The following is a 27,363-nucleotide window of genomic DNA, read 5'->3' on the forward strand; positions in this document are numbered from 1 at the left end:
CAGAGTTGACTGGGGTGGGGGGGGGGGCTTTGCAGGGAGCAGGAAAAAAGGAGGATGGGCATTGGGCAGAGGGTTAGGAGTGCTGGACAAGGCAATCTTGGAGGTATTTACCCTTCCAACCACACACCCAGAGGTGACACATGTAGGTAGTCAGGGGTGAGAGATGGATGGAGGCCCCACCCACCACACCAGAAAAGACTATAAAGATAGGCTGGTCCAGTTGCTAATAGACACAAGCTCTGCTTGTCTCCATTGCCCAAGATGAGGACTCACCTGCTTTGGTTGTTGCCCCTGATTCTGCTCAGCTCCTCAGGTGAGCCAGGAAGTGGGTACCCCTGTCCTAGGTCACAGAGCCCCTGAGGACTCTGGCTGACATCCTGACCTGGCTAGACCTGCCCCCAGACGATGTGGTGGTCCAGCTGTCCAGAGGAGGCACTGGCATAGGGGACAGGCCTTGCTGGGGGCATCACACCAGGCAGCCTGAGCTGGGAGTGGGTCACAGTCTAGCCATGGCACCTTTTGTGACACCTTCACTTGTCTTACATTCTTGAATTACATGAATATTCTCTCTCTCTCTCTCTCTCTCTCTCTCTCTCTCTCTCTCTCGTGTGTGTGTGTGTGTGTGTGTGTGTGTGTGTGTGTGTGTGTGTGTGTGTATGTATGTCTGTATACCTGTGATCATGCCAAAGTGTGCATGTGGAGGGCAGAGGACAACTTGATGGAATTGATTCTCTTCCTCCATGTGAATTTGGGGGACTGAACTCAGGTCTTCAGGCTTGGCAGCAAGTCCCTCTTCCCGCTGAGCCACCTCACTGGTTCTCCCTACTCAGCTGTTAAGTCTCCATGTGCTGTTGGGCTCGCTGTCACTCTTGCAAAAGTCTTGTGGAATTAGCACCATTTGGCTGGTGACCTTCTCCTATGGCATATGACCAGTAGCAAAGACCCCTGGGTGCTCAGAGCTCTGGTTTCCTGGACCATAGACAGGGCCCTGTGTCCTAGTGCCCCTGTGAGGCTGCTGAGAGGCTGTCCACATGTGTGGTTGGAGAAGAGAATGGGTTGCCAGGTGGTCAGTGCTTTGCACAGAACTGTCTGTGGGTCCCACGCTGTCTGGTGTGGTTATGGAGTGTGTCTGTCTCTGACCCTGCTGTGTCCCTCCAGTGCAGGCGCTGAAGTGTCATGAGTGCAGTGCCACAGGGGACTGCTTCCAGCCTACATCTTGCAGCGACATGACCCGCTACTGCTTAACTTCCTGGTACAGTGAGTATCTTGGTCCTAGGTGGATGTTTAGGGGAAGGGGTTGGATCCTGCATCTGGCACCTGGGGATGCCAGGGTAAGGCAAAGCTTGCTGGTGGAATTGGGGTTGCTGGTAAGATATGGCCCTGAGACCCCCCTCTTTGTTCAGGGGTTTTGAGTGCTCTGTTTTGAGCGCTCTGCCCTTCCTTCAAAATGGAGCCAGCAGTGCTGTCTTAGAGTGGGTGGGATATTCCAAGTGAGCCACTGTATATAGCACAGCCATGTGAAGTGTGCAATTCTAACCATTTCCGAGCGTGCTGGCTCAGAATGGAAAGGGGCAGGGGAGCAGGGGAGGAGTTTGCAATTCCTGAGCTCTGACCCTGGGTCCCACATTGAGCCCTGATTCTGTCCACACTGAGCCTTAATCCTGGTCAATTTCTGAGCCTTGGTCTTCATCACACTAAGCCCTGACTCTGGGTTACATACTAATCCTTAGTCTTGGCCACATACTGAGCCCTGAATCTGATCATATTCTGAGCCATGTTACTGGTCACAACCTGAGTTTGACCCTCCTGACCTCTTGCTGTGAACTGGAAAAGTTACACGTGGCCTGTGTTGCTGATAGGGCCAGGCTTGGGTCTTATAGGTCTTACTAAGTAAATGGTCCTCTGTCCTCTGTTTCCAGCACCCCCAGGCCAGCAAACAACTGTGACAAAAACATGCGCATTTACCTGTCCTGATGTCCATCAGAGCATGAATAACTCCAAGGACTCCTGCTGCAACACGGACCTCTGCAACAGTACCATGAGCCTCCATGCCAGCTGGGCACTACTGACCCTCAGCATCTGCTTTCTGTATCTCAGGGGATAGGTGCAGAGCTCCCACACAGGCTCAAGCTGCAGAGTTAGGAGTTTGGAGCCAGGTGCCATCATGTGACTGGAATGTCTCATAGCCTTCCTTATGTGTGTTACTTCTTCAACTCCGGTCAGCAGAATTCCAAGAGGGAATGCTCGCTGATGTACAAAATCACTAGGACTGATGGGGTCTTGGAGCTGGAACACAGGCAGAGAGGCCTTAGGCTGAAGGAAAGCCTAGCCACTGTCCAGGGTGCTGCATGTAGAGCTCTGTCTGCAAGGGGGCCATCTGCTGGCCTCCAAGTGCTGGTGCAAGGAAGCCATCATGGCTGTGAACCTGTTATTGGGGGCTGTGGTAGGCCCCTCGGGAGGCCCAATGAACGATTAGGGTTTTCTTTTTACACATCCCTTGGCTTCCTCTCTCTAACTACTTCAGAAAACCTGAACCTTCACATCACCACTTAAGAAGAGTTGAGCTCCAGTGTCTCATTACCTGCTGATTCATGGCCCAGGAGTGAAATGTGCTGCTTTAACCTGAGTTCAAAGACCCTTGGCAAATGAAAACCCTGTGGAGAAGCCTCCAGTCTGGCTCTGTGGGAAGGGCAGATATGGGACGGATTTCCCTAGAACAAGGTATAAGTCAGCCCTGGCATCAGCACAGTTGCTGCATGCAATGCCAGGGGTGTAGCCAAAGCCCCAGGGTGCCTTTGCCTGTGGGATGGACCCTGTGGATTCTATCTGGGGATGACACCAAGATCATTGGGACTTCAGGAGCTTCTGTGAACCCAAGTCTATTCTGGAGCAAAGAACAGCCAGAATTTGGAGGGTGAGGGCAGGCTAGTCCAGCTGTGGGTGAAGCCTGAAGTGTTTCTGCTGTGAAGTAATCCTTCTGTACATTGTAAAAATGTGTTGCTCTCATTGTTAATAAAAAGCTGATTGGCCCATAGCTATGCAGGATTTTCAGGGCAGAGAGAATGCTGGGAGGAAGAAGGGTAGAGTCTGAGGAGTCTCAAATCAGACTAAGAAGAAGCAGCATGGGAAGTTCATAGATGAGGTAAACAAGACTCAGGGCAGCACACAGATGAATAGAAACAGATTAATTATGTTGTAAGAGCTGGCTAGAGACAAGCCTAAGCTATCGGCCTGGCATTTATAATTAATACTAAGTCTCTATGTGGTTATTTGAGAGTGGCTACTGGGACACAGAGAAATTCTACCTACATATTTCTTCACTTCTCTCTGCCTGTGAACCATCTCCAGGACCTCATTAGTCAGCTCTAGTGACTGATTGTACATCCTTCATCAAAGAGAAGCTGCCTCTTTCCAGTGTGTGTCTGCCCCTCTCCTCATATCTGAATGCCTAGTCAACACCATGCCCTGATGAAGAGATGAACCTAGAAACTAAATTCTATGCTCAAAGCAGTTTGGGTGGGTAACCCCATTGGCTGGATTCTCCCTCACACTCCAGACCTATGTTTAGAGCAGAGAGTGAGTTCATAATTGTCATTCACTTCACACCCTTGTTCTATTCCTGGTACATTTACGATGGTGTTTTCCATAGATTGTGCCTAATCTAGATCAGATCACATGGTGCTACTATCACCTTATTGCACAGGGCTATTGCTGTGTGGCACCAGATCAGTGCACTGGGAATGAGAGAGGGCTGAATTCAAGTGACCTCCCACTGATCACCTCACAAGGTGCCGAAGATCAATTCCAGTGAATGGAGGCAGAGGGGATGCTCCTGGACATAGGGGTGCTCATGAAGGGCAGAGCTGGTGGATGAGCTCTGAATCTTACTTGGTACAGGTCACAAGGGTCCTAGAAAAGAGCAGAGCTCTGCTAGAGAGTGGGGCTTGGAGCTGAAATTTGCTAGGCTATAATTTCTTGATGAAACCACAGGACTCCAACACAGGGGAAGTCAGCATAGAACAGGGCACACAAGAGAGTGACTGGAGCTGCATGAGGGTCCTTGTTGCTCCTGAAATGGGGATTTTCACTAATGTCCCATGGGGTCTCCAAGCTCCTCAGTTCAGTGGGATGCTCGTGCAGAGCACTGTGATTGTGGTTTCCTCAGCCATGCTCTTCCCAGAATCCAGACATTCACTGGCTTTCTTGGCAAAGTGTCCATGTGCTGGGGACCCACTGCCACTGAAATGCCCATACCTGAGACTGATGCCACAGAGGTCTGGAGACTGAGTCATGGTGCTGGTATTCCATAAGCTCCAGAGGGCCCACAAATTTTACTTTATTACAGTGTCCATCCCTCAAGCATTCACTAAAGGATAGATTTCCACGCTGCCATTGCTCACATCCCACGACCCACTGGTAGGGTAGACCCAACTTGGGTGGGGCCACCTCATGCTGCCATTCACTCTCATGTCCCTAATTTCTTTGAGTTTCTACTTGCCTGTCAATAAAATGAGAACACAAGACTTGGTGTCAACAAAATAAAACCACCAAATGAATGCCTGAGGATGCGGTTCAGATGGAGGAGTGCTGGCTTTGTATTGTGTGACTCCATGGGTCCTGTCCTCTGCTCTGTGTCAACAGAGGATTGCAGTGCCCATCTGTCACCCCAGCACTTGGGAGTTGGGAGCAGGAAGACCAGAAAGTCAAGGTCATCTTTGGCTTCACAGCAAGTTTGAAGCCACATGAGGCTGACTTGCACGGGAAGAGACTTGGTATACATAAGTAAATAAATGAAAGAAAACACTGTGCTACATAGAGTCCCACCATGTGTCACTTTTGTAACTGTGTAATAATCTGTTATCCAATGTTGTGATTGTGTTTCCTAACTACTGGCAAGGTCTTTGCAGTGCCACTCTGCAGTTTTATGGGAACGATGAGGACCAGAGAGGTTGAACCCCAGGGTCAGGCTACACAGCTGCTCCTACAGCTGGAGCTGAACATCTCTTGGGCAGTATAGACCCCTGAGCATCTCTGCTAGGTGTTCACTCATCAACCTGGGTGTGCATGGTGCTCAGAGTTATGACTTAGAGGGCTAACACTCTGCCTGGTGTTGGGGGCCAGACACAGAGGATCCAAGAGGTTTCTCAGGGCTGATGCCGAACCCTGTTTGTCCAAGGAAAGGAGCACACCTGTGCACCTGAAGTAACCTGAGCTAGGGGCAGTCAGCTACTCCTTAGCTTCTGTCCAGAATGTTCCTCTCTTGTCAGTCGGTGTCTATGTGAGTCAGAGTAATTGATTTCTCAGTTCTCCTGAATTCCTTGTTCCTTATCTTATCTGTGATCATTTTTCTTTTCTTTTTAAAAGCAACTTCCGAAGGTTCTCAGAATGAAGGTCTTCTGATTACCAAACTGATTTCGTCATCTGCTGTTTGAAAGTTTCATCCCATCCTCTTGAATAGACACTGAGCTGGCCTTAACACTACAAATGTTGGCTGTGTCCCAGTCCCACATTTCTGGTATTATGCCTCTATCTGCTGACATTTAATGGTCCTGCCAAGGTGCATTCTAGATCATTTGTCTTTGCTTCCTATGGGCTTTTAATACATTTGTTTTGTTATTGATCATCTGTGTACAAACAGTGAGAATGCTGACTTTTATACACAATTGCTCCTGGATTTGGGCAAAACTGCCTAATCCACAGGCCACTTTATACTGACATGTTGTGCTGTGGATATCGCTCTGTGTAAATTAAATTCTGATTGGCCAGCGGCCAGGCAGGAAGTATAGGTGGGACAAGAGAGAAGAGAATTCTGGGAGGTGAAAGGCTGGGGTGGAGATTCTCCCAGCTGCCACCATGACAAGAAAGAGATAAGGTAATGGTAAGCCATGAGCCATGTGGCAAGGTATAGATTAATAGAAATGGGCTAAATATAAGAGTAAGAGCTAGACAATGGTAGGCCTGAGCTAATGGCCAAGGAGTTTAAATAATATAAATGTCTTTGTGTTTATTTTACAAATGGGTTGTTGGACTAACAGGGTTTGGTGGCACCTGGAGAGAAGCTCTCCAACAACAATGTTGATTGCTCATGTCAATTCCTGAATATAGAACCATGTGAAGAAGAGAATGGTGTGTGGGTATGTTCACACTATCACAAAATCTAGATGTTGTAGGCCTAGTTGTTATGTGTTGGGGGCATCCAGTCATTGCACCTGTAGGGTGATTTTGAAAACAGGATAGGCAGGACACTGCACACTCCTATGTCACTGTATTTCCTGCAGTGAGAGTCATAGTCCCATTGAGAGTTTCCACATAGATTCCTGCTGTCTGGCCTACAGAATGGGTGGTGCTGCATCTCAGTGCGTCCTTGTCTTACCACAAGCAATTACATCATGTCTACATTTGACATTTACAAAATAATGAGGCTCAGCATGCTTCCACAACCTTTCTATAGCTTCATTTCATGGTATATGGTCCCCCTGAGAGCAAAGACTCCCCTTTCACTGACACATCACTCAGTGCCTGGCAGAGAGTGTTCCCAGCAACCATGTGTTGACTAGGCACATAAACAGATGGGGCTTGGCTACTTTAGGTTTTTATCGGCAACTGCTGACCAGTAGTCTACAGAGAACAATAGGCCAAAGAGCAGCCATTCCTAAATGGCTCAGATTTCTGCAAGGAGAGCATGGAGGATGTGTAGAGCAAGGAGACTCCAGCACTGAGCAAATGCTGCCATGGAGTACTGGTCTCCACTACAGCTGTGGAGGCTCTTCCATGGATCCTGCAGCTGATGTGTTTAGGGCACTGACAACGCAGAGACTCTGGAAGTGCCAACCATCTTTCTACATCTGACCATTTCAAATTAAAATCCTGTCAAAGGGCATCTCTGGGATGCAGAAAGCACACAGTGTCTTCTGGAGCCCGTAAGGAGGAGGGACCCAGACAAGCAATCAGCCAGTATAGGAACCAGGTAAACAGACCCCTGTTGTGGATGCAGCTGCCACCTATGAGTGTCCAATGGCTGATAACTAAGGAGAAAGATAAGGAGTTGAGTCAGGTTAGAAATTGGAATGGAAATCCCAGAGGGACTCACTCTCCCCACAGGACTATGAATTCCTGAGAAGGTAGAGAAGCACCTATCCATCCACAGGGTGGAAGGAAGTCTCCTCCTTCTTAAATATACAATAAGAGTTGAGTGGGAGACACTTACAGGGAGTATGTGGGAACTCTTTCTGCTTTACTGTTCTGAAACTGCTCCTAAATGCAGCAAAAATAAAACAAAACCATATCCCAGGTAACTAAACATTTAACAAGTCCAACTCAAGGTATCAGGAGATATTGAGGATGGTTAAGACCCCAAACACTGTTAGATACATTCTGATTTATCTGTGGACACTCCACCTTTTTTCCTGGTAGACATTGGAGGAGGAACTTCTGAAGACTGATGACCTTTTTTTTTTTTTTTGCCATTATCAGGAACACAGAAGGTTTCTCTTTGCTTCTTCTAACCCCTTCAGGTCAAAATAAAACCTTGTTTCCATCTTGGGTGGCCTATTTGGGAGTGCCATAGTGTCTCTGGCACAGGTTCTCGCTCCAGTGACAGTGATTTCTGTCATGATCTTCTGATTCCTTTGAACACATTCAGGACACTGCATAGTATCTCTTCTATTCCTGGGGTGGGAGAGCACAGGCTGCTAACAGGGAAAGAGAGATCATCACCTGGAAGTATCCCTGACCCAGGTCTGGCCCATGTGAAACTTCAAGTGACCTCAGCCTATCATATTTGCAGAAAGCAGTCTGCCATGGACAGTGAACCCCCTGGTACTAGAGGCTTGTAGCACAAGACCTCCCCACAAATGGGAAGAGGACAACAATTTAAAGCCCCAGGCTGAACAGCTCTTGCACAATTCTTCCCAAAGCTCCAAACGAGGAATCCTGAGCTGATGTCCAGCTTCAGCTCCCAGTCACCCTCTGTTACACGTTTTGCAACTGTCTCTAGGTCTTGGTCCCTCCCTCCCTCCCCTCCTGGAGCCCAGATTAAATGCCACAGGTAATGCATTAAGAACATCATATTTTTGTTGAGGAAATGCACATGCCTGAAGTCTTAAATAAACCTCTTTGAACTGTTGACTCCAGACCCTCACGGTGTCATTGACAGGCCCAGGGCAGCCATAGGGAAAGGGCTGGTCTCTTCTATCTGGATTTTTTTTAGTAACTTTGATTGGCTCACAAGTTTGCAGAGAGTGAACATTGGTTATTTGAGAGTTCTAGTTGAAGAAATGCTTGATCTCATTGGATGTTATGTGGCAGGCTCCTCACTAACTAGTGCAAGTGTTAAAATCACATTTTCCTTATCAATTTCCTCCTCTGGGTTGTTCCTGTCAGTGTCCTGACTGGAGTCTCACAGTTTCAGCCCAGCCTGGGAAAAGACCAAGGTAGCAAGGATAAGGATGTCTGTAGCTCACTTTTGTTAACTGGAGGATTCCTAACATTTCCTCTTTATGCTTCTGAGAGAGAATCATTTTTTTCAGAGAAGTACACAAATGCCCTTATATGGTCTTAAGGCTTATTTATTTCCTTATTCAGATTTTTTTTTTTTGTGACAGGGTATCAGATTCACCAGGAATTTATAATATAGTCCAAGATGGCCTGGAGCATGCACAAATTCTACTGTCTCTGCCTTCTGAATGCTTAAATTGCAGCCATGGACCATGCCCAAGTCAAGTAGATCATAAACAATATGGCCTCTGCAGAAGCACTCTTTGGCAAAGTGGAAGAGATAGTCCCCATCCACATAACACAGTTAACACATGTTGGAATCTGGAGAATGCAGGGGATACAGAACCCAGAGTCAAGTGTTGGATGGAGCCTCTGGGAACCTGCAGTTTCTTCAAAAGACCCAAATCTCCAGTCTGCTTGTAGATGAGCTGTGAAGGGCTATGGGATCTGATGCAGAAACTTTCTAGGATTATCCAGGAATTGTGCAAAATGATAGAGTTGGGGTGAACATTCTGAGACAGGAGGAAAGAGCTGACTGCTCTGCTACCCCAAGGACCTGCAAAAAATCCAGGCTGCACGGTTCTGCCAAGGTCACCTCTGATCTCATGTGGGTGGAGGCACACAGCAGAAATGCCATATATTATAGCTTGCAGTCAATCTGTGGCAGTTCTGATATATCCCCCTCCCCAGCCATCCTGCAGAAAATATGGGGAGAGGGGGGCTGATTAATTAAAGTGAAATAAGAGAGCAACACATTCATGACTATCCCCTGCCGACACACTCACACCACCCCTGCTGTCCTCCAGCATTGTGCCTGGGGGTCCCCTCCCTTACCTTGCTCCTCTTGCTATGCACTCCTAGCATGGAAGATCCATCTGTCCTCTCTGCCCAGAGGACTCTATAATTCCAACTCCTGGCAGCTGCATTTTCTTCCTTCATTTCTGGGTAAAATTCACCTGCCCTGTACTCTCACTTTTAGCCCCAGAGCTCCTCAGGGCCTCAGTGTAGCAACAGCAGCATCAGCAGCAAGAAACATACAGGCAGGAGACCCACATGCTATGGGGTCCTCTTCTGGACCTCTGCATAGGTGTCCTGAGCCATGTACCATTTGAGAAGTGTCTCAGCTTGAGTCCAGACAGTCCCAGACCTCATAAGGAATCTTCTGATTACAGCCATAGTGGTCCATGGGGAGTACAGACCCTGAACTCTGCCCCTAGATGGAGATGGAGTAGTGTCCCTGCTAAGTAAGCCTGCCATAGAGTGCCAGTTCTCAGGGCAGAATGGAGCCTTGGGAGCCTCTGTGCTGGCAGGGCTGGTGGTGGAGTTGCCTATAGTTTTTGAAGAACTGAGGCCAATGGGATGAAGGTAGGCTGTTCCCTCTGAGAAATATGTAGACTCAAGATGGAGTCACATTTGCCAAGGCCTAACCTACCCTGTCCCAGTTGGTTTCAGCTGCCAGCATAACACACAGCCTAGAGTCATCTGAGAGTCTCAATTGAGAAATGGCCCCGATCAGATTGACCTGTGGTCAGGTCTTCAGGGCATGGTCTTGACTGATGATTGATGTGGGAGTCTTCAGCCACTGTGGACTGTACCATCCCTAGGCAGGTGGTCCTAGGCTGTATAATTAGGGCAGCTGAGTAAGCCCAACAGCGAGCCAGTAAGCAACACCCCTCCATTTCCTGTCTTGACTTCCCTCAATGATGGGTTGTGGGGTGGAAGTAAAAGAAGAAGTAAATCTTTTTCTCTCCTAAGTTGCTTTTGATCAGAGTGTTTTATCACAGCAACAGAAAGATAATTAGAACACGTCCATTAAAAAACAGATAAATAAATAAAACCAAAGGTCACAAAGGAGGAGCGTTTCTGATAATCAAAGTTGTCAGGAGAAACCGTTTAGTGTCATGGCAACACATAACAAATGGAGACAAAACCAGGACAAAGTCCGTCCTGGAGTTTAGAGAGTTTTCCAAAATACATATACACAGATACATACACAGAGTTTAAGTGGAGTTACCCTATAGTAGAAGCATAATGCCCCAGCTAGACACCACATGCCACCAAATGAAAACCTCAGTACCAGAAATGGGCTACCACTTTGTAAGTTTCTGACCAGCAGGACCCACAGACCCCCCAAAACAGTTCAGACTATTGCCGATGATATTTGTTTCACTCCAGCGCTTTGCAGTAAGACCCTGTTGCTGAAGACATCACATACGTGGGTCATAGAGTGTGGAGAAATCAAGTTGGCACTCACCTGGAAGCTTCCTACCCATTGGCTGGCTCTCATGGGGTTAGAAGGTGCTGTGCACGCTAACAAAGGAGAAAAGTCACCATCACTACCACTCGGTTGTGAACCCAGGGAGCTGTACAAATGACCTGCCTGACAAGATATTGTTAGGTCCCAGGGAACACAAAAAATTGGGGGACAGACTGCTGAAGTCTATTAAACCAGAATCAAACTTTATTCCAAAAATCACCGCAGGGAAAGTGAGAATACCAGTTAACTGGGACCACAGTCAGAGTCGGGGCTCCTGAAACTGTGGTAAAGGGGCAGCTTTCAAGCCCCCTTTTATAAGAAAAAGTAAGCATCAGGCATGGGATGCATGCTAGGAGTCACGTAAAAACATCTATTAAAAGTTAACCTCGGTCCACTCAGTTGTCGGCTACAAGGGGTAAGGGAGTTATCATTAAAAGTTTACCTATAGCTGTTGACAGAGGAGCTGTCTGTAAAGCAGAGAGCCACAGTTAGAAGTTAGCCTTTAGTTCTTGACAGAGCTGATGACTGGCAGCTTTAATTTTTTTAGGTTTATAATTTTATGTCTCTATAGTCCTAGACCCTTCAATATGCCCATTGGTGTAATAGTGGTATGAATGTTATGGGAGTAAGCAACCATTTTATTGGACTTGAGGCACTCTCCATGAGATGGAATCTATACCTAACATTGTCAATGAGGATAAGAATTTATGGCCATGGCCTCTAAGGAAAAAAACCTCTGACTATTATTCTGCTAAATTGACATTACATTTAAAATGACTACTTATATAATTTATTCTTATACCTATAGATCAGTGTGCATTTCAACCATCATTAGAGAAGCTTCTCACAGTACAGGACAATTGACACTCAACTGGTCAACATGCAGGGATTGTGGAGTGTTCAGCCTTAGATGAGACATCCATATCACATCCCTCTCCTCAGGGATCCAGGATCTCTGTGAAAGTGAGGTCACAAAGGTTGTTAGAGCCAGAGGTGGTAGATGACATCAAGGAAATAAGGATTTCCAGACACAACAGGGCAGATGTACCTATGTAATCACAACAATTGTGACTGCATGTCTTAGACCCACATAAGCTCAAGCCAGACAAAATCCCAGCACAGAGGACGGGAGGTGGACACACAGTCTCATCCATAGCTGAGGGATGTTTTAGTCATGTTCTAGAGGAACAGAACTAATGTCTTTAAAGTGATGACAGCCAAATCATACCTGCTAGAGGAAGCACAGCTTGGAGTAAGCACTGGAGAAACCAGGCTTGTCAATCACGCAGGCCTATTTTCTTCAAGGGAAGGGAATGCCTGATGCCTGGTCACCTGGACTGCCAGAGTGAAAGTGATCCAACCATCTGGTGACCCTTTGCTATTCTAATAGGAGTTAGCTTCCACCTGAATCCCTTCAATAGCCAGAGAATTGGTTAGGCCCTAATCCTCAGCTTTGTCTCTCAAAGAATAGAACTCATCTCCAAGAAAGAGGCCCCGTGTACTTTTCATCACCACTAGTAGATCTATCTTTCTGCTTACCATAGATCCTCCCTCTGGGTCCTAGCCCTGAGCTCTGCTTATCAGCCAATAGAACTCATTCATATTATAGAAGTCAGGGTGCTCTGCTCTTGCTAGGGAGTTTAGCTGTAGCTCTGCCTAAAGCTTTGTTGTGATAATTGTCACATGGAAACCTTTTTCAAAGCTTTGACTATGCTTAAAAGTAAGAACAAACCACGAGGTCAGACCTTGGAGGTTTTGACCCATTGTCAGCAAAGATGATACTGACTCCAGTTTCAATCTTCACCTCACATGGATCATCTCCTCCCTGGCTAGGAGGCTTGCCAGGTACCTGGTAACCCACCACACCCCACACCGAGAACCCAGTGGGGGCTGGATGCATCACCAGACAGAGCAGCCCCAGAATAGCTGTCTCTCACTGAGGGGGCAAGGGGCCAGCAATCACTCAGTCCACAAACTGGGGTGCCTCAGTCATCCCAATCTGCTCTGATGAGCCTCCTTATTCAATGATGGAAGCTTGGAAAGGCTGATTCTGCTCTCAGGGAAGGGAAATCAACCACGTGTCAGGTGGGAGGCAAGAAAGGAAGCAGGAGTAAGGTTCCTTCCAAAATACTCTGTATATCTGAAAGGAATGTGGGTTAATTCCCAGCACCCCATGGCAGTTCACAACCATCTATAACTGCAGTTCCAGGGGGGCCTGTGTCCTGACCTCTGGGGGTTCTAGGCACACATGTGGTACACACAGAGACATACAGGCAAAATACTCACACACAAAATAAAATAAATGAATATTTTTTTCAAAAGTCTGTTGTTGTTGGGGGAGTGGTAATGGAATGTTGGATGGTGTTAATTCTTAGCCTCTGTATCTAGTGGCTGTTCTGTCCTCTGACCCCAGATAAGTTTGTTTGGGTGCACAATGTTTTGGGGAACATAAGGGTTTATTAGGATTACACTTCAGCATTGCTGTTCATCACTAAAGGAAGTAAGGAGAGGAGTTCAAAAGGAATAGGACCTGGAGGCAGGAGCTGAGGCAGAGACCACGGAGGGTGCTGCTTACTGGCTTTCTCCTCATGGCTTACTCAGCCTGTTTTCTTATAGAGCCCAGGACCACCAGCCCAGGAACGACATCACCCACTATCAAATCAGCCCTCCCACATTGATCACTAATTGAGAAAATGCCTTACAGCTGGATCTCATACAGGCATTTCCTCAACTGAGACTCCTTCCCCTCTGATGACAGTAGCTGTGTCAAATGGATACACAAAACCAGCCTCTACAGACCTATCCCCAAGTGCTATGGCACAAGGACCACCATATACAAACACAGGCATCAAATAATAATAAGTTTGAAGTTTATTTTTCTAATCAATCTTAGCTAAAATGTAAACGACAGAAGTTTACCCTTGATCTCATTTGGGGAAAGAAAGATAAAAAGAGAGGTTTAAAAAGATTTACTTATTTTTAATCAAGTATGTGGTGACTGTGTCTGTGTGTGCTTGTGTATGTGACAGCAGGTGCCCAAATCAGTCAGAGAGGAAGTCAGATCCCTGGAGCTGAGGTCACAGGCACTTTCAAGCTGTGGTGTGGGTGCTGGGAACTGAACTTGGGTTCTTTACAGGAACAGCACACATTCCAAAGGCTGAGCCATTTCCTCCAAGTTAGTACTGATTAGCTTTACCCCCAAATTTTATCCATATCTACTCTCATTAGCACACACACTTTTTTTTAAGCCAAGGCTTGTGTGTTGATGATGTGGTCACCAGCCTCTGGCGCTAATGGAAAACAGTGGGATTTTTAGGGGTTTGGGCCTTATGGGAGGAACTTAGGTCCTGTTGGGAATGTGGCCTTGAAAGGATCCAGACACTTCTTGTCTCTCTCTTTTACTTCATGGAAGCTGTGAGGCTAGCCATTTCCTGCCTTGCCTACTCAGGCTGGCAGTTTCCTCTCTTGCCTACACTAACCACAACAGACTCACCACAGATCCCAAAACGGTGAAGCCAACTGACCTTGTACTCAAGAGCCCAAACCCTTTCTCTTGGTAAGTTCTTGTCTCTGGATTTTGTCATAGTAGTGGAACACTGACTAACAATGTCCCCCAGAAAAGGATCTACCAGGTAAAGTAAAGGTCTTTAGTGTTTAAACTTGTCTTATTTTGTCAGAAATATAATGTGTAAAAAAAAAAACAAAACAACTAAGTTAGCAGGACATCATGACATGCATCTGTAATCCCAGAACTCTGACTGTGAGAAGGGGGGCAGAGGTAGCAGAAGCAGCTGGAGGAGAGCAGGTCTGCTAGCCTGGAGCAAGCAAAGCAGAAGAGACAGGAAGGAGGGAGACCTCATCTCACCAAGGTGGACAGTGAGGAGGAGCCACTTCTGAAAGCTGCACTCTGATTTCTTCATGCATGCAGGGAGCATGTGTGTGCCCCTCACAAAATGGTTGTTTCAAAAGACAAAACAAAAACCCCATACCTAAGTATATAATACCCAAACTGTACCAAATCTAAAGAAAAGAAAAATCAATCAGAGTAACAAATGTCTTGGCTATGCTGGAGCAAAGAACCAAACTGTATCTGGCTTCTCAGAAGTCATCAGCGAGAATAGAGCAGACAAGCATCTGCAGGGTTGAAAGGAAAAAAATCCTATGACCTAGAATTCTGTATTCTACACAATCGTCTTTCAGAGCCTAGCGGGAGAGTGGAGGAAAAGGTTCAGTCGCTGAAGTGCCTGCCACATGGGGATGAAGACCGAGTTTGTGTAGAAGCCAGCAGCACACACATGTATACTCAGTATGGGAAAGGCAGAGACAGGCGGGTCTCTGGGGTTTCCTGGACAGCCAGGTTAGTTAAATTGGTGAGTTGTAGGTTCAGCAAGAGACTGCCTCCCAAGATAATGTGGAGAGTGACTGAAGAAGACACCCATGGTTGACCTCTGGCTTCTGCATATATCTGCACACATGTTCACATGCACCTACAGAGAAAGAGAGAGAGACAGAGAGAGAGAGGGAGAGAGAGAGAGACTTTTCCATGCAAATGAAATCAGGAGAACTTACTGTCTGCAGGCCTGCCTTCCTGAGCTGCAGAATGTTCTTCACAGAGAAGTGATGCAGGCCAGGAAGGCACAGACAGGTGGATGATGTGAAAGAACTGGCTTGCTTCCTCATGCTTATTGCTCTGTTCAACATGGTAAAAGCTCCAGGATTACAGTTTGTGTAAATCATTTAGTGGGAAGGCAGTGAGTGGACTGGGAATGCCTGGGCACTATGGACACCCACACTGCATGTGAGCCATGAGTGGACTCGGAATGCCTGGGCACTATGGACACCCACACTGCCTGTGAGCCGTGAGTGGACTCGGAATGCCTGGGCACTATGGACACCCACACTGCATGTGAGCCGTGAGTGGACTGGGGATGGCTGAGCACTATGGACACCCACAATGACTTCGAGGTGACATAGATAATTGAATGGAAACTCAGATAATATTTCTAACTCCAGATCAATTTTTTTAAAAATAATGAGAAAAGGTATGGTTAGTAAAGTAAGACAGGATAAGAGGCTCATACAAAGTGTTCAGTTAAGGGCTGGAGAGATGGCTCAGAGGTTAACAGCACTGACTGCTCTTCAAGAGGACCTGAGTTCAATTCCGAACAACCACATGGTAGCTCACAACCATCTGTAATGAGATCTGCTGCCCTCTTCTGGCCTGCAGTCATGTATGCTGTATACATAATAAATAAATAAATGTTTTGGTTTTTTTTTTTTTTAAGAGAGGAAAAAGAAAAAAACGTTCAGTTAAAACCATAGAGAGAGAGAGAAAGAGAGAGGTAGGGGGTAAACCACATATAAGTGCAAAGAATATAGGCAACAAATGGAAGAAAGGGCCATTAACATGGCAGAGGTTACCTCAAGCTATCCCAGTAATGTGTTCAAATGTCAGTGGCCTAAACATCCCAGTTAAAGGGCAGGACATAACCGTGTGTCATCTGTAAGAGACCTGCTTTAAAAGGAAAGACACATATGGATAAAAGTGAAGAGATGAGGACAGGCCACGGGCTCCGTGTGCAAATGTTTTGCCCGATGACTTGAGTTTGGTCTGTGGAACTCTCATGGTAGAAGGAAGGAACCAGTTCCTGTGGGTTCTTCTCTGGTCTCCACATCTCCCTGTCCCTAGGGGGAAGGCAACCAATGTTGACCTTTAAGAATGGCACAAATCCAAAGCACTGTCATTAAACTGCTAGAGACTTGGTGCACCAGGACCCTTCATTCACTGCGGAGGAGAACTCAGGCGCAGGCACTCTGGAAGACCTGCTCATCAAGGCAGGCTACAGCCTGCAAGTGGGTGCCTTGGTGTTAATTCGAATAAATTGCAGGTAGGATCCACAGAACAAGTTGCCAGCAGCCTTATCCCTGGTTAATAAACTTGGGAGAAATCAAGATGTTCTTTTGTAGGTAAACAGACAAATCAACCATGGCTGAGGCAGAGCCTGGGGTGTTACTCAATGCTAAAAGAAAATGGCGGGTCCACCAGAGAAAACCCAAATTACTAAGAGAAAGAAGCCGATGGGAAAGTCTACAAGGAACGTGACTCAACACTATGAGGAAGGAAGGCAGTGAGAGAGGCCTGGACGGCTCTGCTGGGGAGTGCTTGCCTTGAAAACATGAGGCTCTGAGTTCAAGCCCTAGAACCCATGTTTTTAAAAAAAGCCCCACATCGGGCTGGAGGGATGGCTCTGTGCTTAAGGGCACCTGCTGCTCTCCCAGAGGAGGCAAGTTCAGTTCCCAGCACCCATGTCAACAGCTCCCAGCTCCTAGAACTTGAACTCCAGGGGTGGTCTGATACCTCTGACCTCTGACCTCTGCAAGCACCTGCCTTCCCATGCACATGCCCACATGCTTGCACACATTCACACACATAATTAAACATAATAAAATAAGTCTTTGCTTTTCAAAGTCCTGAATGGGAGGGCATGCACTTGAAATTGCAATGTGGGGAGGTAGAATCAGGTGCATCCAGGCTGCTCACTGGCTAGTCAGGCTTCATTTTGGCAAGTTACAGGCCAGTGAGAGATTCCTGGTCAGAGAGAGAAAGAAAAAGGTGGACAGTGCCTATAGATGACACTCAAAGTTGTCTCCTGGCTTCTACATTCACACACACACACACACACACACACACACACACACACACACACACACATGCACACACACACACACATGCACAGGTTTAAAGGAAAAAGAAGTGGGAAGATAGAAAGGTCAGTGGCTGCCAGAGATGTGTGAAGGGGGATGAGAAGGCAGAGGCAGACATCTAAGGAGACCAAAGTGTCCTGTATGAGATCCCAGTGGCACCACTCTACAGGTGTCAACCCCACAGCATGTGGAGCACCAAACCTTTGCGGAAGCAGAGGTCATGGAGTGATGGAGAAATGTCAGCCTGGGTCTGTCGACTATGACGTGTACTGCTGAGGTAGAGGCTGACGGAGGAGGAAGCTCTGCCTGGGACAGGGTGTGTTCACAGGAATTCTCTGTGCTTTCTGATCTTTTTTTGATAATCCCCAATGGTAATTAAGGAAAGGTCTAGACACCACTTCTCTCATTATAGGCACTCATAGTGCCACACAGAATGCCAGCTTCATTGCAGGTAATTCTATTAGATGATTGTGCCGGGGACTCTACACATTCACTGTCCATGCCCACAGAATGATCCCAATAACTTGTGTGTACTCTGACCCGCTAACACTCAATATTTGTTTAACGAGTGAGGAAATGAACAGGTTCTGAGTCATGACATTCTTGAAGCAGAGCTAGAGGAGAGGTTACCATGTGTCTTGAGAGTCTTCTCTAGGTGTAAGAGGTGAGAAGACTAGATGATATCTCTCCCCCTCCTCATGAAGTCCCAATGGCAAGCCAGAGTCTAATTCTCCTAGCGTTCGCCCTGAGAGTCCATCGGGTTTGTTAGACTTTCTTTCAGAGCAGCAGGTGAGGGCTCTCAGGGCAGGAGGGTAGTGACAGTAAAGAAGCTATGTTGGGGGTCAGCGGGCAGCTGGGGTGCTGGCTCCCCCAAGGGCTGTGTAGATGGAACCTTCCCCTAATTCTTCCCGTCATATACACCCTGGCCTCCCTCAGAGATCCCGGGGCCATTTGCAATTAGGATGCAATGATATGCAGTGGGTTTGGAGGAACGATGGAATCCTCGGGGGGGGGGTCCTTCTATAAGGGAGTGCCATAGTCAACAAGCTCAGAGGTGGGGCTCTTCTGTGATCACACCCAGTAGAACCCCAAGATGGTGCAAGTTTGGTTTGGAGGATGGTCCTGTGCAACACCTCTCTAGTCAGAGGCCCTGAAGAGTGTGAGAAGGGGAGATGACAGTGGAGGGTGAGACTCGTCCAGCCAGACCACAGACTGGGCAGAGGACAGTCCTGGTCCATGAGCAGAATTGCCCTCAGGATCCACGTGCCACTGTGACGTCACCACAAAGGGGACATCAATGTTATTCTTGTTTCACATGTAGCAACAATAAAAAAAGTTTTCTTCTTATTTTTTTTAAAGGCACTGAATGCAAACTTGTTCTGGAAAGAATATAATGCCTCATATACTTTCTAGTGCTTAGATTCATTTTTACTGACATCGCTAAAAAAAGACAAAGGCTATAAAAAGAAACCAAGGTCTTCTGTTATATCTTCAAAAGAGAGAGAATCCATCCATCTTCCTTTTCCCATCTATAGGGAGAAGAGAGATCTCTGGCCCCCTCTACCTCAGTCAACACAAGCCCCCATGTGGACAGTATACCTGTTCCCAGTCCCGAACTACCAGCATGTTTTAGAGAGATGGTGTTAGGGAGCTGGCCATATGCTTCTACTGACAGTGGAGCCCCAGCCATGATCAGACCTAGGATCTCTCGGCAAGTCCAGGGACAGTTTCTTCCATGACGTGATCAGTCCAACAGTACAGCACACAGGCAACATAAAAGGCCAGGGCTGAAGAAGAGAGAGGGCAGCAATGGCACTCAGGGCAAAGGCAGATGTGTGGCTGGCAAGACCCTGGCAGTGCCTGCACAGGATGAGGGCATTGGGCACCACAGCAGCACCGGCCCACAAGACACTGCAGCCCTTTGAAGCCATCCCACTGTACTCCAGAAACAAGTGGCTGAAGATGTTCCAGATCCTGAGGGAGCAAGGCCAGGAGAACCTGCACCTGGACATGCATCAGGCCTTCCAGGAGCTGGGGCCCATTTTCAGGTAAGGGCCTTCCTGACCCATAGCTGAGCACAGACAAAGCTTCCTGACCCTCTGGTTGCTCAAGCTCTGCAGAGTATGAGATGCTGCATTCCCCAGTAGGCACCAGGCCCTTCCTCCTTAGGAAGACAGGGAGGGAGCACAGGAGGTTATGGGCCTGACTCCTGGAGTCCATTGTTCTCCACGTGGACAGAGAAAGGCACTGCTCATGGCTGAGAGGACAGAGTGCCAGGAGTGCTGAAGTGGACAGGAGTCAGGTAGACAGTGGGAGAGCCCTCCCAAGGAGAAAGCAAGGGATAGGAGAGGCTGAGGTGAGAGAGCACACACACAGGGCTGGTTTTGCAGGTGCTCAGGTGGAGGGCATTCCACCCCCAGCAGGGCTCTGTTCTGCACCCCACAGGTACAGCATAGGAAGAACACGGGTTGTGTCTGTGATGATGCCAGAGGATGCTGAGAAGCTGCAGCAGGTGGAGAGTATGCACCCTCATCGGATGCACCTGGAGCCCTGGGTGGCCCACAGAGAACAGCGTGGCCTGAGACGTGGCGTGTTCTTGCTGTGAGTGGACACTGAGAAGGAGGAGGGAGCTGATTGGTGGCCCAGACATAGGATACTGATCCTGCTTGGGTAGGGGTGTGGAGACCAATCTCTCCCAAGGGTGGGGCAGTGCCATTGCATGTAGATCCTGGGCCTGAGAAGGGGGGTGGCAGAGGAATGCCTCCTGCCCCAAACTCCTGCCTACATAGGCATTTTTTAGGATGGGGTTCTCGCTCCTACCTGTTTCAAGTTTGGCCCAGAAAGAGGACCACTGACTCAGGGCCATAGCTAGACTCTGCCACAGCCTGATGTCCAGCAATGCAGTCTCCATTTAGTAGGGGTAATTTCCCTAAGAATGATATGTGGTAGACAGTTCTGGGGATGAAGAAGGGGAGAACAGGAAGTTGGGGTTCCTATGGGCTCACAATCAAACATGACCCAGGTAAGAGAGGGGCAAGTACTCTCCTGCAGCTGGATACACAGCTGGAGGGCTAAGCAGGGGTTCCTGGTGCTTGGAGTGAATAGGCTGCTGAGAGATCACTAGGGGGTGAGGAGGATCCTACAAAGGGAGTTCAGGCTGCACACAGGCACACCAGCCCATGTCAGAGTGAATCCATTTGTTGATAAAATAGTTTTGGGAAATGAGCGTATTGGTGAGGCACTTATCTGAGGGAATCTGGCAGGGAGGCCACTGTGGCTAGTATGAGCATGTGCCTCTGAGATAGCAGGGAGCCTGTGTGTGTGCATGAACATACCTGCTTATGTTCTTGCATGTGTAAATGTGTGGCCATGTTTTTTGACTTGACATGAAAGTGGCTGTTGTCTGCATCTGTGACTGTGTGTGTATTTGCATCTTTGTGTGTAGCTGTTACCTTAGAATTGAGCATGCAGTGACTTGAGTGCTTTTGATGTCTTGTGTGGGTACATGAGTGTATGTACATGTACATGCAGTCACTGTCCATTGTTGCAGGCTTTAGCACACCAAAGGACAGGCATTCTGCATGTGTGGCTCAGTGTGCAAACTGCTCCATGTCATTCATTGGAGAATCTCCATGGGAGCCCCATGCCCTGGGCTGTGGTTTGTGCATGTTGTGAGTGGTCCTCTGCTGTGGCTCCTGCCCTAGGGAAGATGGGATTCCTTAGCTGAGACAGGCAGAGACTGATGACTCAGAGACCACACACTCTACATGACTGACAGGGTGGGTGAGCTCTGTGAGGGCTTCTCCTCTGTGGGCTGGTGGTATAGGCCGGGTGGGCATAGATGACAGCAGAGGATCCTTCTCCTTGGGTGTGGATGGGCCAAGTCCACATAGACTTAGTGACCTCTGACTAATACTTAGTGGCTGTATTGGAAGATAGAAGTGGGCACAGGACCTGCAGAGCCTGCTTCTGAGCCGGACATCCTTAGAGGCAGAAGACAGGCACAGGCCTGGGCCGGACCTTTCCTGGGTGGTTCTGTAGCCCTGCTATTTGCCCTGCAGAAATGGGCCTGAGTGGCGCGTCAACCGACTGAGGCTGAACCCAAGTGTGCTGTCACCAAAGGCCGTTCAAAAGTTTGTCCCCATGGTGGACATGGTAGCAAGGGACTTCTTGGAGGCCCTGAAGAAGAAGGTGTTTCAGAATGCTCGTGGGAGCCTCACCATGGATGTCCAGCAAAGCCTCTTCAACTACAGTATAGAAGGTATGTGACTGGAGGAAGGACCCAATTGAAGGCAGTTGGCAGTGGGGGGAGGGGGTATCGGGAAGGAAAGATGAGGCAGTTTTGAGGCTAGGGACTGCCTTGTCTCAGCGATACCATTTTTTTCTGCAGCGAGCAACTTTGCTCTTTTTGGTGAGCGGTTGGGCCTCCTAGGCCACGACCTGAGCCCTGGCAGCCTGAAGTTCATCCATGCCTTGCATTCCATGTTCAAGACCACCACACAGCTCATGTTCTTGCCCAGGGGCCTGACACACTGGACAAGCAGCCGAGTGTGGAAAGAACATTTTGAATCCTGGGATATCATCTCTGACTATGGTGAGGGTCCATCACCTGGGCAGTGCCATGGGGTAGGGGACTATGGTCAGCTAATTGCCATTCACCTTTACTTGAGACTACACTGGGGTCATCTCAAAGGATGGTGATTGCTGCTGCCTGTTCTTTTAATGTTCCCACTAATCCTATGGCTGAATTGACCCAGAGGTTGTGGGAGAAGAGCAGGGGATGTCATTGGTCATGAGAGTGGGCTACACAACAAGACAGTGGACCTGCCTGTTCTCAAGCTCCCATGTCACATCTCCAGCCAGCAGATGTATCTGGAAGGTGCATCAAGAGCTCAGACTTGGCAACCCTCAGACCTACAGTGGCATCGTGGCAGAACTAATATCCCAGGGAGCTTTGCCTCTGGACGCCATCAAAGCCAACTCCATTGAGCTCACCGCTGGGAGTGTAGACACGGTCAGTCCAGCCTGTGGGAATCCCCTGTGACTCCCTGTCTGTATCCTTCAAAGCATTTCCTATGCACTGCAATCCCAGGCTGTTTCTGCCTGGAGACTGTTGCTCTAGGCTATACCCAGAGGTACAGGAAGAGGGAGATCTTCAGGTGAAGGTGCAGGAGCAATGCAGAGATCAAGGGAGCTCATGAAAGGGGACCCTTCAGGGCAGAGCCAATTGCAAGCAGCAACACAAAGATCCTGGGGGTGGCTGAAGCCTAAGGCAAGAGACAGGGGGACAGATGAGGCCAGCAGGGGTGAGGGTCGCATCAGGAAGGGCCATGCATCAGGCTGTGGATAGATGGTCACAAAATCAGCATGCCCAGGTGCAGAATAGGGGCAGGTTGGAGACATCAGCAAGATTCTTAAGAGGCTGTCTCTGTAGATTGTGCCATGAAGAGGCATTCTGGACATAGAGGCTCCGGGCTCACTCCAGGGATTCTCACTGATGTGGGGAGGAGGTAGCTATGGGAACTAGGACCCATTGCAGGCTTGGACAGTGAGGTCAGTGCTGAGTGGCCTATGGATGCCAATCACTATGAGAAAATTAGGTGTGAGTGGCAGTGTCCCTAAGTGATGCTGCAGGCCCATCCTAGTGGGTACCAGAGCAGTCTGTAAGGAGCAGACCCTGCAGGAGCTGAGAGAGTGGACTGGAATGGCATTTCTGTGGCCTGTTCCTCAGGATTTAGTGATATGGTTGCCAGAGTCCTACTCTGCTCAATCCATGTACTTCTAGCAGAGGGATGGGGGGGGGGTCATCCTATGTAGAAGGGGTTCTCTTTGTGGAGAACTAGGGACAGTGTCTGAGACTTCTCTGGCTCCTACAGACAACCTTCCCCTTGCTAATGACCCTCTTTGAGCTGGCTCGGAACCCAGACATTCAACGGGCACTTCGGCAGGAGAGCCTGGCAGCCGAGGCCAGCATTGCGGCAAACCCTCAGAGGGCCATGTCAGACCTGCCCCTGCTGCGGGCTGCCCTTAAGGAGACCTTGAGGTAGGTGCTGCCTGCCCTTTCCCTGCTGTTCTGTCCCCTCTCTTTTCTGGGATCTGAGGGCAGCCATGTTCCCTGCTCTTCCCACTCTGGCTGGACGCTATGGCTGGAGGTTGGCTGTGCTCAGTATAACAAGGAACCACACCCTCTGGGGATGTGAGGGAGAAAGGGGCAGATGTGGACAGGAGAAGCCCTGCAGAGCTGAGGTCTGTTCTGTTGCTTCCCCACCTCCAGGCTCTATCCTGTTGGTGGCTTTCTGGAGAGAGTTCTAAGTTCTGACTTGGTACTTCAGAACTACCATGTACCTGCTGGGGTGAGTGATCCTCATACCCCCACCAATTGCCCAGTTCTGCATTACCCTAGAAGTTAGTTGACCTTGCCCTTGGCATCTGCCCACAGACATTGGTCCTACTCTATCTCTACTCCATGGGCCGAAACCCTTCAGTATTTCAAAGGCCCGAACGCTACATGCCCCAGCGCTGGCTGGAGAGGAAAAGGAGTTTCCTGCACCTGACCTTCGGCTTTGGGGTGCGCCAGTGCCTGGGGAGGCGAGTTGCTGAGGTGGAGATGATGCTCCTGCTGCACCATGTGAGTGGCTCTCTGTGGGGCCTGTGGGATTTTGGTGCTAATGGGCAGTATTTGGGCTAATAGTATAGGCCTTCAGGGTCTGTCTGGGATTCCTGTGTTTGGGGAGGACTGTAGTGTCTACCTGGGCTCTCAGGGCCCCACAGCAGGTCCTCTAGGTAGCAGGGTGGCAGCACTGAGCAGCTCTGGTGGAGACAGGCCAGTGCTCTGCCCTGCTGAGGAGGCCAGATGGAGCAACCCTCCTCACCTTGTGTTGCAGGTCCTGAAATCTTTCCAGGTGGAGACACTCAGGCAAGAGGATGTGCAGATGGTCTACCGCTTTGTTTTGATGCCCAGCTCCAGCCCCCTCCTCACCTTCAGGCCTGTCAGCTAGTCACCTTTGCATCTGGGGTCCCAGTCAGGCCACCAGCCTGCCTGTGTCCTGACACCCAAGGTCACACTTCTTTGCCATCAGGATGTTCTTTGGGTGCCACACTCTCATCTTCTGCGATCATGCAAGGTTTAGAGCTAGAGACCTCCAGGGTCAGGGACTGCATGGCCAGGGAAGGGACTGGGGTGATCTTGGTGACAATACGCAGTCCCTGCTGATGATTTTCCTCTTCCTTTCCCACAGACACTCCAGGCACCTATGGCCTTTGAGGGCCTCAGAATAGAGCCAGAAGACACTCCCTTCCTTACGTTCCCCATTACTATGGCACAAGCCACGAGAATACAGCCTAGATTTTCCACACATGTACACATTGGAGCACGCAATGAGTTTTTGGGGCAGATAGATACGTAGACTATTTATAGATAGAGATATATAGATAGACAGATAAAAAGCTGTCTCTGTGTTTTTCTTCAAGTAGCTTGACAATGGAGTTGGAGCATATGAACTGGTAACTCAGCAAAGCATATATAAGTGCAGGGACATATGCAGTTGCTAAGGGCAGGGTAGTGGTGAGATCAGAGATGCAGGCAAGAGGACTTCTGGAGCCCTGATAATGTGCGAGTCTCTCCGGGGATGGTTGTCTTCCTTCAGGAGGTCAAGGGCCAGTGTCCCTTGGACAAAGCTTTCATCTCCTGAATTGTGAAAGTAGCTCAAACACAATCTTCTTGGGGGTTTCCTCAGAGCTGTGAGAGTCTAGGGAAAAGAAGTTTTGTCCTAAAACAACTATTTCCCAGGATCCCCTGTTCTCAGTACTGAAGTGTGTCTACCTGAGCGTTGTGTGCCAAACTCCAAAGTCCACGGTCTTTATGTTGAGTCACTGTGGAGATGGGGCCTTAACCCGGAAATTCGTATGAAATGAGGCTACTGCGCTGTGCCTAATGCAATCCCCCAGAGCGCCTCACAAGACAGTGTGGACACAGGCCCAGAGAGCCTCCACAGGGATGACTAGAAGTTGGTCTTCTGCAAGCCATGGAAAGAAGTCAGACAATTCCTGCTGTGTTATCTACTTCACCCAGTCTTCTCTGGGTTGTGAGAAGTCAGTTGTGTTGTTGAATCTTCTGACATGATGGTCGGAGCCAAGTAATAGAACCTGCTAAGCAGAGAGCACCTGTGGCTAAGAGTCCCCTCACACCAAGGGAAAGGGTTCTACCTCATGGCAGTTTTGTGAGGTGGAGGGATTTTTATGGGGTATAGCTCATTGGGAGGGAATCTGGGCTTCAGGGATGTGTTTTGAAAGGGGCTGTTTGGGTCTCAGGTCTTCCATTTCCTCAGAGTCACAAGGTGAGCCATCTTCTGCAGCTGCCCTTGGCTTCTGACATGCTGTCTCATCAAGGCTCAAAGCGATGGGCCTGTGTGTTATAATGATTAATTCTTTAATACTAATATTTTTTAAGTTATTGCACAAAACCTGGGTTCCATAGCGATGTTGACATATGAATGTTCCTCATGATGGCTAATCTTGATTTCTACTTATAGATATGGCTCTCTACCTGGGAATACCTAGAGACTTTACAAACCAACAAGATTTAAAAGCTCTGCATTTAAGAAAGGGGCAAGAATATTGTTTGCCCATACTGGACATGCACAGACAGCAATTACAAATTCTTTTCATTCACAGTCACTCAAAATACCTCTTAGCAATAAATGAGCCAAGGATGTGAAAAGTGACAATATTAAAATTACAGAAAAAAAATTAAACCAGATCCAATGTTAGTGATCTGTTATCAGAATTTCTCTCTGTGAGCTGATTTTGCTGCTTAGGGAGTGTTGCTGTGCTGTGTTTTAGTGTCCTGGTGGGTCAAGGCCTTTGCTGACCCCCGACTCCTGCCCTCAGTAGTGGTGTTCACTTGTGTTCACTCTGCTGTTTCCTTGTGAGAATTTCCACTCTTACCCACACCGTTTACTTCCAGCCTTGTTTTCCTTTGCGTCTATAAAGGAGTTTTCATGAGGCGCTGGTGTTCTTGATCTTGGACTGTGCCATGTCTGGTGCTGTCACCCACAGATGTCTAGTTTCAGTCTCCTGGGCTGTGAGTTTTGTGAGGCAGCTTATGCAGGTGACTGCACTGACTGACAGGCACGTGTCTTAAGGGATCAGGAGCCCAAATCAGTCATTGCTCTTCATCTCTAGTGACCCACGGCTTCTCACACCATACACAGTCTCTACATAAAAGTCACATCAAGCTCATACTTCTCCATAGCAATCAGGTAACGACACAGCTTTGGGTTCACCAGCAGAAATAGAACGAACTAAAACCACCTATAGGATCACAAGGAACCCACCAATGGCTGTAAAGACTAGAGACTGAAAGGGGGAAAAGAAAAGCAAGCCACACATTTTATATGCCCTATGTCCTCTTGTAAGACACACAGGTGGCAGGAGCCTCAAGTTTGGACTCCTCATCTTTTTATGTCTTGATGGCAGAACATGGGTAAAACACAAAGCTTCAACCTTTCCTCCAGATGGCCTCTTTCTCCAGTTAGTCCTTAACTTCCCAACACTCCACAACTTCCAAATCCAGAGCCATGAGCTGGGCACCAAGTGTTCAAAGACATGAATCTGTGGGGACATCGTACAGACAAACCACAGCATTCTGTCCCTGACACCAATAAGCTCATCACATCATAATCCAAAAATTTTCCAGTTGAGTTCAAAAGTCCATGTGACTTAGCTGTTGCAACACTTTTCAAAAGTCTAAAGTCTCTCTTGGGACTCAAGGCGATCTCTTAACTGTCCCCCTTATAAAGATTAAACACCAAGTAGTGCTTTCCTCATGTACAAAGGCTCAGGGTATCTGTCTCCATTCTAAAGGGAGAAATGGGGGTTAATCCTAGGTTCATCTCTGTTGTTGT

At 48.3% G+C, this 27,363-nt stretch overlaps 2 protein-coding genes across 3 annotated transcripts; both read left to right on the forward strand.

Annotated features, from left to right (window-relative positions):
* The first annotated feature begins 261 nt into the window (after positions 1-261).
* LOC118596702 (ly-6/neurotoxin-like protein 1) lies at positions 262-2,104 on the forward strand. Its single transcript, XM_036207581.1, has 3 exons — positions 262-313; positions 1,159-1,257; positions 1,920-2,104. The coding sequence occupies exons 1-3, from the start codon at positions 262-264 to the stop codon at positions 2,102-2,104; spliced, it is 336 nt and encodes a 111-aa protein (XP_036063474.1).
* A 17,163-nt stretch (positions 2,105-19,267) lies between these two features.
* Positions 19,268-24,456, forward strand: LOC118597365 (cytochrome P450 11B2, mitochondrial). 2 transcript variants are annotated; one of them, XM_036208876.1, is made up of 9 exons: positions 19,268-19,506; positions 19,904-20,059; positions 21,520-21,719; positions 21,849-22,052; positions 22,318-22,472; positions 23,335-23,501; positions 23,733-23,811; positions 23,898-24,086; positions 24,343-24,456. In XM_036208876.1, exons 1-9 carry the CDS (start codon positions 19,268-19,270, stop codon positions 24,454-24,456), a joined length of 1,503 nt encoding a protein of 500 aa, XP_036064769.1. The 2 variants fall into 2 exon arrangements, with proteins under 2 accessions (XP_036064769.1, XP_036064770.1); XM_036208877.1 differs by lacking the exon at positions 23,898-24,086.
* The last annotated feature ends 2,907 nt before the right edge of the window (positions 24,457-27,363 follow it).

The sequence above is a fragment of the Onychomys torridus genome, chromosome 16 (assembly GCF_903995425.1).
Source record: "Onychomys torridus chromosome 16, mOncTor1.1, whole genome shotgun sequence".
NCBI lineage: Eukaryota > Metazoa > Chordata > Mammalia > Rodentia > Cricetidae > Onychomys > Onychomys torridus.